Genomic DNA, 15,553 nt, shown 5'->3' with positions numbered 1-15,553 from the left:
TTGAGTAGCATCTCTGTTTCACACTGTAAATATTGCTCTGTTGAGTAGCATCACTCTGTTTCACACTGTAAATATTGCTCTGTTGAGTAGCATCACTCTGTTTCACACTGTAAATATTGCATTCTTGCAGCGTGAGAAAACATATTGTGGGATTCCTTCATCAACTCTAGTCCCAACCGTGTAACTTAATGAAGACCTTGTTCCTATACTTTTCCTCTCCCTCTTCTTTCCCTCCTCTCTCCCCCCTCTCTATCTGCAGTCCCACTTTAAATCACACACTTCAACTAACAGCTAACACATCTGACTCCAATAGTCAACTAATCATGATCTTCAGTTTAGAATGTGATTAGTTGGTTGTTTTTGCTAGGGATGGGGTACAAGTGTGACACCACAGATGATTGGAGTTGTCCAACCCTGCTCTAGAGCTTATTTCATAGGTGTTTTTCACCATGCTATACTCAGATTTTTAAAAAACATATTTTTTGTGCATCTGATTAGATCACCATGGGAGCCTACCAGAGTTGCAGTAATTAGTAGCAACAGAGTAACTGCTGCTGTGGCCTCTGTGAAACAAGGTCTAATGCTACAAGTTCATCTACAAGACCTATTCTCCTTTATCCATTTTATCCATCCATTTATTCATGAGAGAGAGTAGAGGTCTCACTCTGTGAAGTAACAATAACAGCAGCACTGAATCAGTCACTGCATGATTACACACACACACACACACACACACACACACACACACACACACACACACACACACACACACACACACACACACACACACACACACACACACACACACACACACACACACACACACACACACACACACACACACACACACACACACACACACACACACACACTACAGTAAGACTGACACATGACTGGGTGAGTCTAGCCTCTGCTCTATATTTACACTGGATAGAGCAGGATGTATTCAACAGACATGATCATTACCTCCAGCCTCCAGATTTATGCTGCAGTAGTTTATGAGTAGGGTCTTTGTTTAGCCTTCTCCTGTCTCTAAATATTTACACTGGCCCTATAGACTACCTGACAGGATGTATCCACCTCCAACAGACATGATCATTACACCACAATGTTCTGCCTTAATAGAGAACATTTGAACATTCACAGCTGTTCCTGACACAGAGTGAAACTGTGATATTATCATTAGTGGATATTATTTGACCATGCTGGTCATTTATGAACATTTGAACATCTTGGTCATGTTCTGTTATAATCCATCTCTGGTTGATCTGATAATAAAGGATACAATCTGTAGTAGCCTCACGCAGAGGACACGCACACACACACACACACACACACACACACACACACACACACACACACACACACACACACACACACACACACACACACACACACACACACACACACACACACACACACACACACACACACACACACACACACACACACACACACACACACATATGGAATCCTGTATACAGCCAAAACAATGTACAAAAACCAACAGACCTGGCCAGAAACACAAACATGTAAACACACAAGAAGAAAACGAGGCCAGTGGTGGCCTTGAAATCCCCCCAGTCTTTCTGTGTTGTTTACTGTTAGAGTTCTGATCCAAATGTTTGTTTATCTAACGACGGGCTCCGGTGCTGTACGGATCCCCTGCTAACACTGCTCACACCCCTGCCAGGCAGAGAGCTAAAGGAACACACACACAGACAGGCACAGGCGCACTTAAACAACTGAAATAATCCACCTACACACACAGACAGGCACGGGCGCACTTAAACAACTGAAATAATCCACCTACACACACAGACAGGCACGGGCGCACTTAAACAACTGAAATAATCCGCCTACACACACAGACAGGCACGGGCGCAAAACTGAAATAATCCACCTACACACACAGACAGGCACGGGCGCACTTAAACAACTGAAATAATCCACCTACACACACAGACAGGCACGGGCGCACTTAAACAACTGAAATAATCCACCTACACACACAGACAGGCACGGGCGCACTTAAACAACTGAAATAATCCACCTACACACACAGACAGGCACGGGCGCACTTAAACAACTGAAATAATCCACCTACACACACAGACAGGCACGGAAATAATCCACCTACGACAGGCACGGGCGCACTTAAACAACTGAAATAATCCACCTACACACACAGACAGGCACGGGCGCACTTAAACAACTGAAATAATCCACCTACACACACAGACAGGCACGGGCGCACTTAAACAACTGAAATAATCCACCTACACACACAGACAGGCACGGGCGCACTTAAACAACTGAAATAATCCACCTACACACACAGACAGGCACGGGCGCACTTAAACAACTGAAATAATCCACCTACACACACAGACAGGCACAGGCACGGGCGCACTTAAACAACTGAAATAATCCACCTACACACACAGACAGGCACGGGCGCACTTAAACAACTGAAATAATCCACCTACACACACAGACAGGCACGGGCGCAAACAACTGAAAAACAACTGAAATAACAGGCACCTAAACAACTGACCACAGACAGGCACGGGCGCACTTAAACAACTGAAATAATCCACCTACACACACAGACAGGCACGGGCGCACTTAAACAACTGAAATAATCCACCTACACACACAGACAGGCACGGGCGCACTTAAACAACTGAAATAATCCACCTACACACACAGACAGGCACGGGCGCACTTAAACAACTGAAATAATCCACCTACACACACAGACAGGCACGGGCGCACTTAAACAACTGAAATAATCCACCTACACACACAGACAGGCACGGGCGCACTTAAACAACTGAAATAATCCACCTACACACACAGACAGGCACGGGGCGCACTTAAACAACTGAAATAATCCACCTACACACACAGACAGGCACGGGCGCACTTAAACAACTGAAATAATCCACCTACACACAGACAGACAGGCACGGGCGCACTTAAACAACTGAAATAATCCACCTACACACACAGACAGGCACGGGCGCACTTAAACAACTGAAATAATCCACCTACACACACAGACAGGCACGGGCGCACTTAAACAACTGAAATAATCCACCTACACACACAGACAGGCACGGGCGCACTTAAACAACTGAAATAATCCACCTACACACACAGACAGGCACGGGCGCACTTAAACAACTGAAATAATCCACCTACACACACAGACAGGCACGGGCGCACCTACACACACAGACAGGCACGGGCGCAACAACTGAAATAATCCACCTACACACACAGACAGACAGGCAATCCACCTACACACACAGACAGGCGCACTTAAACAACTGAAATAATCCACCTACACACACAGACAGGCACGGGCGCACTTAAACAACTGAAATAATCCACCTACACACACAGACAGGCACGGGCGCACTTAAACAACTGAAATAATCCACCTACACACACAGACAGGCACGGGCGCACTTAAACAACTGAAATAATCCACCTACACACACAGACAGGCACGGGCGCACTTAAACAACTGAAATAATCCACCTACACACACAGACAGGCACGGGCGCACTTAAACAACTGAAATAATCCACCTACACACACAGACAGGCACGGGCGCACTTAAACAACTGAAATAATCCACCTACACACACAGACAGGCACGGGCGCACTTAAACAACTGAAATAATCCACCTACACACACAGACAGGCACGGGCGCACTTAAACAACTGAAATAATCCACCTACACACACAGACAGGCACGGGCGCACTTAAACAACTGAAATAATCCACCTACACACACAGACAGGCACGGGCGCACTTAAACAACTGAAATAATCCACAAACATCAAGCTAGGTTACACAAACCAATAGCTAACAGACATGAACAAGCACACAATCTACTGAAAAGGATGCATACTACACCACTAAAATATACAACACACCCACAATAGTCAACTTTGAGCATCAACCAAACCTGTGTCTTACCTTGTGTCTGGGGCGTGATGTAGGGGGAGGTGACTCTGTCCTCCCGTCTCCCTGTCCCTCCCCGTCCCGGTCTCTCTCCTGCTGCATGCTCTGTCCCGCCAGCACCATGGACTTACATTCCACACACGAGCCAATCACCAGCTTCCTCCCATCATCCACGAGAAGGGTGCGGTGCCCGCGTGGGGCGTACAGGAACACAGGCAGCCTGGCCACCGTGACCGCACACAGCCCCCCCTGACGCCTCTGCTCCTGTCTGCAGAAGAAGCACACAAAGGCCTCGCAGCTGTACTGTCTGGCCCAGGGAGAGCTGGCCGGCTGGGGGGTGGAGGAGGCTGGGCCTGGGGCTGTAGAGCTGGAGGTGGCAGAACCCTGGCTCTCATGTTGAGCCCACTGGGCATGCAGGTCGTGATAGCAGAGGGCACAGGCTGACACCAGACCGGTGGCGTCGGCAGGTTTGGCTTGGGGAGCAGGGAGGGTGGATGGTGAGGAAGGGAAAGAAGGGCTCCCTCTCTCCACAGCGCCCAGGAGGGTTGACATGGAGTTGGAACTCCCCCCCGACCCCTAGCTCTGTCCCACACAGGTAACACACTGATACAGACCCACCATGGCCAGAGGAAGAGGAGGACACCCCCTTTTGGGAATGGGCCAGTCCAGCTCCACCCGTAGCCAGCGCTGTGTGGTACCTCCCCAGGAAGGAGGTGACAGAGGTGATGAGGTCCTCACTGAAGCTGAGGCGGTACGCCCCCCAGATCTCCTCCAGGATGGCGTAGCATGAAGGACAGCAGTGCACCCGGCCGTTCCTCACTCCCTGGGCACCAGGCGGGCACGGCAGCAGGTTGATGAAGGGGAAATACATGGCACCGCGGGCTTTGCCCACGCCGGCCCGTGCATATGCCACCCTCCCATCCCGCCCGCACTCCTGGCCACAGAGGAAACAGGCCTCACAGGAAGCCTGAGACTTAGGTAGGCGGTCCGGGGGATCTGAGGGGTGCCTTTCCTGGGGAGTGATGCAGGGAGGGTGGCCCGAGGCTGGTGCAGGGGTGGAGGAGCCCTGGTTGAGGGGGACCACGTAGAGGCGCTGGAGAACGGGCACGTCGGCCAGCTGGAAGCCCTGCCACTGCTGCATTAGGGATGTGTGGCAGCTGGCACAGACCAGGGTGGTGCCCCCCGGGGTGAGGGGCATGGCGCCAGGGGGAGGGCTGTGTAACCACAGGAAGGGGAAGAAGGGCTCGCTGGCTGCCCTCTCCTGCTTCTGCACAGACACACGGAACCTCCCGCCCTGCCACATCTCACTGCCACAGATGTAACACACACACTCCTCGGGACTGGTACTCCTGTTGGCACCACCACTGGCACCACTCTGGGGCATGGCAATGACCCTCCCGGCAGCGTCCCTGGGTGGTCTCAGCAGGGCCAATACCCTCTCTCTGCTGCTGCCAGCTGCTTCAAACACCTGGCGGTTCTCGTCAGTGGTTATATTGATCTCGTGGTCGTTGTCAGAGTTGTCAGAGGCTATAAACTTGCCCGGAACACGTTCTCTAGGTGCTGCTGCGTCGCGCCTAGAGGTGACAGCGGCGCCAATGGGTGATAGTCCGTCAGCAGCGTCAGCGAGATCCTCTCCTTTCTGTTGGAATATGAGGGAGGGATGCCTGGTTAAGCTACAGCTGCTGTCAGCAGCGCGTTGGAGAGGGCGCGGGTCAGCGTGTCTGACATTCCCCTCCGCTAGCCACTGCCTGTTGCGCATAATGATCGCGTTGTCCTGCACAGGTGTGTCGACGTGAGAGCTGGCATAGCATCTCTGGGACACAATCTCTTGGGCCAGAGATACTGATGACTGAGAGAGATTATTCGTAATTTTACTACCGCGCCTGGGCGGCATGGCACTATCCGATTTCGGCGAGTCCTGTGCCTGGTAAACACCCACCGGATAGCGGATAGCCCGTTGAGAGTCAGGGCTGTTTTTAACACTGTTGTTGTTCTTCCTGCTACCGTTTCTGGGAGTTTTGCTGTTACTGCCAGATGTTCTATACTTCTCCTTGCTCACACCGGCGCGGTCTACTAAATCCAGTTCTTGGTCTGACATGTTCTCGTTTTCCGAGAAAGAGGAGAAATCCGACTCGTTCCCGTCGTAATTCTGGCTGCTGACACTGATTCTCCGCTCCAGGTCATAGGAGATGTTCCACTCCTGTGGTATCCGCCGAGAGTCGCACTGGTACGGCCTCTTCAGCCAGTACATACGCTTCTCTATTGGTGTCCTAGTCCGCTCGAATGAGTTCCACTGCTCCCCCAGAAAACAGTGGCACACGGCGCACACCATAGCATGTCCATCTGGGCTGACTTCACATGCCCCCGGCGCTGGCTCCTGGTTTTGTAAAAACGGGAAAAACGGACCGTTCTCTTTCGGATATTTCACTTGTAATCTCAATTCTTTTCCTGGCGAAACGCCGCTTCCACATATAAAACAGTGAACCAATCCTATCCCATTCCGATCAGACCTGGAAGTGTTGCTGTACAATGGGCTCTCGTCCCCGGGCATGACAGCAGCCATGAGTCGGTGTTTCCGAGATATCGGTATTAAATCCTTGTCACTGGGGCCATTCATAGTTCTAAAAACACCACAGACTACATGACATAATACCAAAAGCGGTGATTCATTCTAACAGACTCACACCTTCACAAAAGTAGGCTATGCAACAAAAAAAGGCTGCGTATCGCGTCCAGCCTACTCACTTGTGATAAAATAGCCGATAGCTCATTGAAACTGCAGAACAGGCAGCGAACCGTAGACTAAAATCCTGGCTCTCAATTATTCCGTTAGAGATCATCTATTCAAACCGTCCATGAAACATTTAGCAGAAACGCAGTGTCTCCAGTCCGGAGTATAGGACAGCGAACCCGTGGTAACGTGAGAAGAAAACTCTTGTTAGAATCACGGGTCACCTCTCCTACAAACTTTCCTGCGCTCTGGAAACTTTGGCTGTTAACTCGCTCACACTGTACACAGCGCCATCTCCAATTCACTGGATCACTTTTCAGATACCCTCGCCGCTGCTCCCCATAGTCAAACCCTTTCAGCAGAACTAACTGATAAAGGAGGAACGCGTCTCATTATTTTTTTTAACCAAATTACGTATTTGTTGAAGTAAAACTTAACCATATCATATCAAGCATTACCGTGTAGGCCTATTGATGTTTAGGTCCAGTGTGATTAGAATAGCCCCAGCCTATAATTAGAGTAGGTATTGGTTTTAAACTGCTATACCCGTGATAACATTTTCACACGTAACCCATGAGCTATTGATATATGGAAATATTTACACACGCCACAAACCAGGCTACATATTGCATTGCACGATTTCCCATGTAATAGCTTCCGTGTAAATATAGACTTTATGCTAAATGATACAAACTATTCATTTAATTACAATAGGTTGTATCGCCATAATAAACAGCCAGAAGAATTTACAAGAGAAAGAAAAGACTTGTAAGGCAGCAGGATCCTGAGGTGAACAATGTGTGCCATTGTTCAAGCATTTGTGGGAGCTGTGCAAGATGCATGACACATTGAAGCAGAATCTGTATGTGTTCTTAAAACAGAATCATTATAATAACCACAGGCAGTCAAAATCTTGAAAACATTTGTCTGCAATATGTTTGCTTCTTCCAATTCGCCCGAATGTCTCTTTCATTGCAGGATTAAGTGGTATTGCTCAAACAGAATGGGTCTTGCATTTTGTCTATGGCTGTTAGCTGTGTTGTACAGTTCCCACTTGTCCTGGATCCTCAGGGGACAGCTGTGGGGTGCAGCCCCACTAGCCACACCTGTTTTGGGGATTAAGTTCCGCCTACCCCCCCTCTACACTGCATGGGATGGAAGACCTTGACAGGGACCACACAGTCTGGTGTCAGACAAGCCCCTTCAGATCTCAGCAAGCAATGTGCAGGACTAATTCACATTCACAGAGATAAAAACAATCATCATGAACACACACACATGGATGAAGAGAACATGTTGTATGTGGAGCAGTTCAGTAAGTTGGAACGCAGCCAACGGATGCCACATTGCAACAAAAGGCTAAAATAACTTTGAGACATGAAAGTACATACACAAGCACACACACACAGAGCTCCTCTTTCCCTCACATACACACAAACACACTCATGCACGCATACGCACACACACACAGACACACAGACACACACACACACACACACACACACACACACACACACACACACACACACACACACACACACACACACACACACACACACACACACACACACACACACACACACACACACACACACACACACACACACACACACACACACACACACACACACACACACACACACACACACACACACACACACACACAGAGACATACAGACATACAAACACACACACCCCTTTGGACACCCCAGTGAAAACCAGTTAACTCAAACTCACACCAGTGTAGTGTAATAACAATAACAAAAACACACATAAACAGTAATGACTGTCAATCCAGCTGTGTCTCTAACTAGCCTGCATTGTGCTCCTGCAAGCAGTCACAGACCTATCATCCCCTCATCTCTTTAAGAACCACCCTGAGGCTGCTTCCCTTCTCCATTAATCTTAATGACACCCCTCTTTGTCTGACTTCCTGTTCTGCTCCATCTTCTCCAACATGGCAACACAGCCAGCTCTTACTCTGACACACCAAAGCTTCTCTCTTTCTGACTTCCTGTTCTGCTCCATCTTCTCCAACATGGCAACACAGCCAGCTCTTACTCTGACACACCAAAGCTTCTCTCTTTCTGACTTCCTGTTCTGCTCCATCTTCTCCAACATGGCAACACAGCCAGCTCTTACTCTGACACACCAAAGCTTCTCTCTTTCTGACTTCCTGTTCTGCTCCATCTTCTCCAACATGGCAACACAGCCAGCTCTTACTCTGACACACCAAAGCTTCTCTCTTTCTGACTTCCTGTTCTGCTCCATCTTCTCCAACATGGCAACACAGCCAGCTCTTACTCTGACACACCAAAGCTTCTCTCTTTCTGACTTCCTGTTCTGCTCCATCTTCTCCAACATGGCAACACAGCCAGCTCTTACTCTGACACACCAAAGCTTCTCTCTTTCTGACTTCCTGTTCTGCTCCATCTTCTCCAACATGGCAACACAGCCAGCTCTTACTCTGACACACCAAAGCTTCTCTCTTTCTGACTTCCTGTTCTGCTCCATCTTCTCCAACATGGCAACACAGCCAGCTCTTACTCTGACACACCAAAGCTTCTCTCTTTCTGACTTCCTGTTCTGCTCCATCTTCTCCAACATGGCAACACAGCCAGCTCTTACTCTGACACACCAAAGCTTCTCTCTTTCTGACTTCCTGTTCTGCTCCATCTTCTCCAACATGGCAACACAGCCAGCTCTTACTCTGACACACCAAAGCTCTCTCTTTCTGACTTCCTGTTCTGCTCCATCTTCTCCAACATGGCAACACAGCCAGCTCTTACTCTGACACACCAAAGCTTCTCTCTTTCTGACTTCCTGTTCTGCTCCATCTTCTCCAACATGGCAACACAGCCAGCTCTTACTCTGACACACCAAAGCTTCTCTCTTTCTGACTTCCTGTTCTGCTCAAATCTTCTCCAACCTGGCAACCCAACCAGATATTAATAATCACACCACAGTGCATCCCTCTGAGTGACTGTCTCCCAGTCATTTGGAAGACATCTCTCTCCCGGTTCTGCTTACTTCCCTCCAACATGGCAAAAGAGTCGTGTCAGGGAACAGGGGCTCGTTTGCTTCCCTACTGAAGCACTCCCACAAGGAAAAGTGTGTGTGTGTGTGTGTGTGTGTGTGTGTGTGTGTGTGTGTGTGTGTGTGTGTGTGTGTGTGTGTGTGTGTGTGTGTGTGTGTGTGTGTGTGTGTGTGTGTGTGTGTGTGTGTGTGTGTGTGTGTGTGTGTGTGTGTGTGTGTGTGTGTGTGTGTGTGTGTGTTTTCCCTACCACAGACCCTAAGAAGACAGGTGGGAATCTTCAGAACAGGAAGAGTCCGTTCTAACTCAACATTCTCTCATGGAGCTGTGACACGATTGGTTAACTGTGAGTGTTCATCTCCCTCTCTGCTCTCTGTTAGTAAGCTCCCAGAGAGACACTGCAGAAGGACAACATCTTTTAATATGCATTAATTGATTCTTTATTCATTTATTAGTTGTTTTATTCATTAATTCACTCACTCTATCCAACAGGGTTGGCGTAAATTCCATTTAAATTCCAGTCAATTCAGGAAGTACACTAAAATTCCAATTCCAATTGTCTTCAGTGCTTTTCAATGAGGGTTAGTTCACTTTCTGAATTGACTGGAATTGAAATGGAACTGAACCCAACCCTTCTAACCAGTACCATTCAATCTTATTTATGCATGTATTCAAGCATTCATTCATTTGTTCATTCATTCATATATTCCATGTGTTTTTCTTTCATTCACTTAATTTAATAGAAAACTGTCAGGTTGATGTTTATTGTCATTCATCTTGCCCTGGAGGCAGAACTGAGTGATTTCTGCTAGATGGGCCAGTTGGAAAGTCAAAATTGGCTATATTGCAAAAATGTATGAAAACATAAATGTGCTTTTTGGTCCTAATTTAAGGTTAGGATTAGGCATTAAAGTTAGCAGTGTGGTTAAGGTTAGGGTTAAGGTTAGGTTTAAGGTCAAATTTGATGACTTTGTGCCTGTGTAGTCTAGTGACCACTCTGCAGAGATGCGTCCAGGGTATGATTACAGCTGTGAGTCTTTCTGGGTAATTCTCTAAGAGCTTTCCACACCGGGATAATACAATATTTTCACATTATTTTTCAAGCTCTGTCAAGTTAGTTGTTGATCATTGCTAGACAACCATTTTCAGGTCTTGCCATAGATTTTCAAGCCGATTTATTAAGTCAAAACTGTAACTAGGCCACTCAGGAACATTCAATGTCATCTTGGTAAGCAACTAAAATGTATTTTTGGCCTTATTATTGTCCTGCTGAAAGGTGAATTCATCTCCCAGTGTTTTGTGGAAAGCCTACTAAACCAAGTTTCCCTCTAGGATTTTGCCTGAGCTTAGAGCCATTCTGTTTCTTTTTTATCTTGAAAAACTCCCCAGTCCTTAATGATTACAAGCATACCCATAACATGATGCAGACACCTTTGGCCTCATGATGAAACCCCTGAGCGATTTCCTTCCTCTCCAGCAAATGAGTTAAGAAGGACGCCTGTATCTTTGTAGTGATTGGGTATACTGATACACCATCCAAAGTGTAATTCATCATGCTCAAAGCGATATTCAATGTCTTCTTTTGTTGTTGTTGACCCATCTACCAATAGGTGCCCTTCTTTATGAGGCATTGGAAAACCTCCCTGGTCTTTGTTGGTGATTCTGTGTTTGAAATTCACTGCTCGACTGAGGGACTTTACAGATATTTGTACATAGGTGGTCATTTAAAAATGATGTTAACCACTATTATTGCAACTTACTGTATTATCTGACTTGGTAAACACATGTTTACTCCTAAACTTATTTAGGCCATAACAAAGGGGTTGGATACTTAAAGACTCAACACATTTCAGCTTTTCAATTTGTATTAATTTGTATAAAATTTGATAAACATAATTCCACTTTGACATTATTGGGTATTGTGTGTAGGCCAGTGACACAACATCTCAATTTAACCCATTTTAAATTCAGGCTGTAACACAACAAAACGTGCAAAAATTCCAGGGTTGTGACTTTCTGAATTCTACTGTATTCTAATCAATGCTACTCCGACATTGATCATCCTAATATTTATATTTTTCTTAATTCCATTCTTTTACTTTTAGATTTGTGTGTATTGTTGTGAATTGTTCGATAAATGCCAACCTGCCGAAAACGGTCTGCCGCATCGCCACCAAGTGTCAAAGCTTGAGAACTACACCTCCTCCTCCTCTCCTTTCAGGACCAGATATCATGGAAACCGCAACACACGCCCTGCCCATGGCTGTGACGTTTACACAGCACACACAGACACTGTAGCTACACTATGTATGAAGTTGAATTCTGTTGAGAAAAGGGAGAGAGCTGATACGGATGTCTAGACTGTAACCATCTGGGGGGATTGAAAAACGCTGTGGGGTTCATGCATCTCTTTGTGTTATGAGAGTGTGTATGTGAGTGTGTATGAGAATGTGTGCATGCATGCGTGCATATAACTACATACCTGAATGTGTATGTGGGTGATTGAAAGTGATCTGTGAAACGAAGTCTCTCTATTCAGGTCTCCTGGCTGTACTCTAGTCTACTCTCTAGCCACACTGTCAAGCAGGGTGTGGTGGGGCAGGAGGGCAGAGAGGGGCAAGGAGGGTAGAGGGAACTGGGCGATGAGGGGAGATGCAGGTTTGAATAAAATCCTTCTGTTGAACACGTCCGTCCAGTGAGAGCTGTGTGAGGGGGAGGTGATGACAGGAGCAGGAGCAGGAGCAGGACAAAGGGAGGTTGGACGTGGTTGGACGCTCACACGCACGCACGCACGCACACACACACACACACACACACACACACACACACACACACACACACACACACACACACACACACACACACACACACACACACACACACACACGCACACGCACACGCACACGCACACACACAAACTCTGACCCCCTATCACACAGCGGCATAAATCTCCACACATGCCGATCCATTCCTATAGATAGACACACACATACTGACGCCCAGCATCCCGCCAGCACTGTCTGGGTCAGTGTGGATGTTACCTGGCCAGGGTCTGAACACGCTCGCTGCCGACAGCACACACACAATGCCCTGCTTGTCTCTGCAGCTCAGAGGTATTAAAGACATATCTTGTTCTATGTCTGCTTCCCTGTGTGTGTGTGTGTGTGTGTGTGTGTGTGTGTGTGTGTGTGTGTGTGTGTGTGTGTGTGTGTGTGTGTGTGTGTGTGTGTGTGTGTGTGTGTGTGTGTGTGTGTGTGTGTGTGTGTGTGTGTGTGTGTGTGTGTGTGTGTGTGTGTGTGTGTGCGCTGAAAGCGAAAGATTTTTCCTGGCCAGGTCTGAGTATTCTGTGATTTAACGAGACCTCAGTGAGATTTACATAGCAGATAAAAACAGACCAGTAAATACTGTAGGACTGACTGTAGTTGATTTACTGTATTTAACTAGATGAGATTTACCAACTGGACTTTCGGGTAAAAAATGCTCTCTTCTTCATTCACAAAGCAGAAGACTTAAACAGGACACACATCACATCTGGACATGTGCATTCCTGTACATTGAGGGCTGTGTATATGTACCACACTTATGAGTACATCTAATTGGTCATTTTATAGTGCATATGGGTGTGAGAGTCATATCCAGATGGAGATGTGTGTGTACAGTATGAAGTGTGTTATTTGATACCGTATGTGTGTATGTTGTACACTGTTTCTGGGTCTGTATGGAGGCATTACTCTTCTGTTCCACCCCAAGACTCCCTGATTCACCAGACAGACTCATGGGAACTGGACGTGTCAGTCTGAGAGAGAGAGAGAGAGAGAGAGAGAGAGAGAGAGAGAGAGAGAGAGAGAGAGAGAGAGAGAGAGAGAGAGAGAGAGAGAGAGAGAGAGAGAGAGAGAGAGAGAGAGAGAGAGAGAGAGAGAGAGAGAGAGAGAGAGAGAGAGAGAGAGAGAGAGAGAGAGAGAGAGAGAGAGATGGTCACTGGCATGGGTTCAGAGGAGAGAAAGAAACAAAGGGAACATGAGACCAAAGCAGTGGACAGAAGATTGGCACAATAACGGCAGCTACAGTTTTAATGGCATGTTGTCCGAGATTTCCACCATGGTGTTGATGACCTGTGACTTTAATCACTGTAAAGGCATGATACTGACAAGGAATGGGACGAGATATGGAGAGACATGTTTCTAAAAGCACTAAGTCCTATGTTCTGTTCCCAGTGGAAATGTAATTGTTTGAGAAAAATGCACAGTGTTCAAGTGTGTGTGCGTGCGTTCATGCATACTCTCCCTCTCATCTCTCCTATGTGGTATAGCAGGCGTCCCTGACCTAGAACCACGGGATGGGAGCCACAGGTGCTATGGCAACAGGCCCATGTGATGGGGGCTGATGGGAGCTGTGTTCCAGGCACAACCTGTATGTGTTCAGAGCCAGGAGGGGACATGGGGAAGACATAAACACCTTCAATCCCCTCTGCCTGAGCCAACATGGACGCCTGGTGGCCACTCTCAGGTCCTGGGTTCTACAGCTAGACAAAATACAGTATGCATGAAGACAGATAGGATTTCAGCTCTGCAGGCTTGGCTTGGGATATAGCATAACTGTCACTGCATAGCATCTGGCTGTATAGTATGTCTATTAGGACTATTGATGATAACTGTGTCTCTACTGTATATATACAGACTATGGCATACTTTTAAACTCATGCTTCCATCCTCCCTTGAAGAACAGTAATCTCTCATTTATTGTATATAGGTGAAATGCAATGGTGTGAAGTACAAAAGTAAGAATACTTTAAAGTACTACTTATATAGTTATTTGGGGTATCTGTACTTTACTTTACTATTTATAGTTTTAATTACATTTACTTCTACTTCACTACATTCCTAAAGAAAATAATGTACCTTTTTACTCCATACATTTTCCTTGACACCCAAAAGTACTCGTTACATTTTGAATGCTTTGCAGGACTGGAAAATGGTCCAATTCACTCAATTATCAACAGAACATCCCTGCTCATTCCTGATCTGGGGGACTCACTAAACACAAATGATTAGTTTGTAAATAATGTATGAATGTTGGTGTGTGCCCCTGGTTATCCGTAAATAAAGAAAACAATAAATTGTGCCGTCTGCTTTGGAATGTAAAATTATTTAAACTTTTACTTTTGATACTGATGTATATTTTAGCAATTACATTTACTTTTGATACTTAACTATATTTAAAACCAAATACTTTTAGACTTTTACTCAAGTAATGTTTTCCTGGGTGACTTTCACATTTTCTATTAAGGTATCTTTACTTTTGCTCAAGTATGATAATTGGGTACCTTTTCCACCACTGGTGAAATGTGCAGTTATGTGTATATACAGCCCATCTTCTGTGAGAGGCTATAAAATACCTTTATGAGGGTTAGGGGGCAGGCGTGGGGTGGAGGGATGCCACTGTGGTCTGGTGACACTGTCTAGTGAACTATCTTCTGTATCCCATCTGTAACAGAGAGAGAGAGAGAGAGAGGGAGAGAGAGAGAGGGGGGGAGGGGTGGAGTCAGAGAGTGAGAGGAGGGAGTCAGAGAGAGAGAGAGAGAGAGAGAGGAGATAGAGGGGGGGAGAGAGAGAGAGAGAGAGAGAGAGGGGGGGGGGGGAGTCAGAGAGTGAGTGAGAGGGGGAGTCAGAGAGAGAGAGAGAGAGAGAGAGAGAGGGAGATAGAGGGGGGGAGAGGGGAGAGAGGGGAGAGAGGGGGGAGGGGTGGAGTCAGAGAGTGAGAGGGGGAGTCAGAGAGAGAGAGAGAGAGAGAGAGAGAGAGAGAGAGAGAG

At 46.9% G+C, this 15,553-nt stretch overlaps 1 protein-coding gene across 1 annotated transcript in view; it reads right to left on the bottom strand.

Moving 5' to 3' along the window:
* LOC124035662 (genetic suppressor element 1-like) overlaps positions 1–4,665 on the bottom strand; it is a 521,622-nt gene extending 516,957 nt beyond the window's left edge. The window contains 1 exon segment of the mRNA XM_046349230.1: positions 3,995–4,665. Coding sequence (XP_046205186.1) covers positions 3,995–4,531 — 537 coding nt within the window. The 5' untranslated portion in view covers positions 4,532–4,665.
* Positions 4,666–15,553: the final 10,888 nt, after the last annotated feature.

This window comes from Oncorhynchus gorbuscha, linkage group LG05, assembly GCF_021184085.1.
Source record: "Oncorhynchus gorbuscha isolate QuinsamMale2020 ecotype Even-year linkage group LG05, OgorEven_v1.0, whole genome shotgun sequence".
NCBI classification, from domain to species: domain Eukaryota; kingdom Metazoa; phylum Chordata; class Actinopteri; order Salmoniformes; family Salmonidae; genus Oncorhynchus; species Oncorhynchus gorbuscha.
Note: the sequence above shows the minus strand (reverse complement) of the source record. Positions and strands in the feature narration are given on the sequence as shown.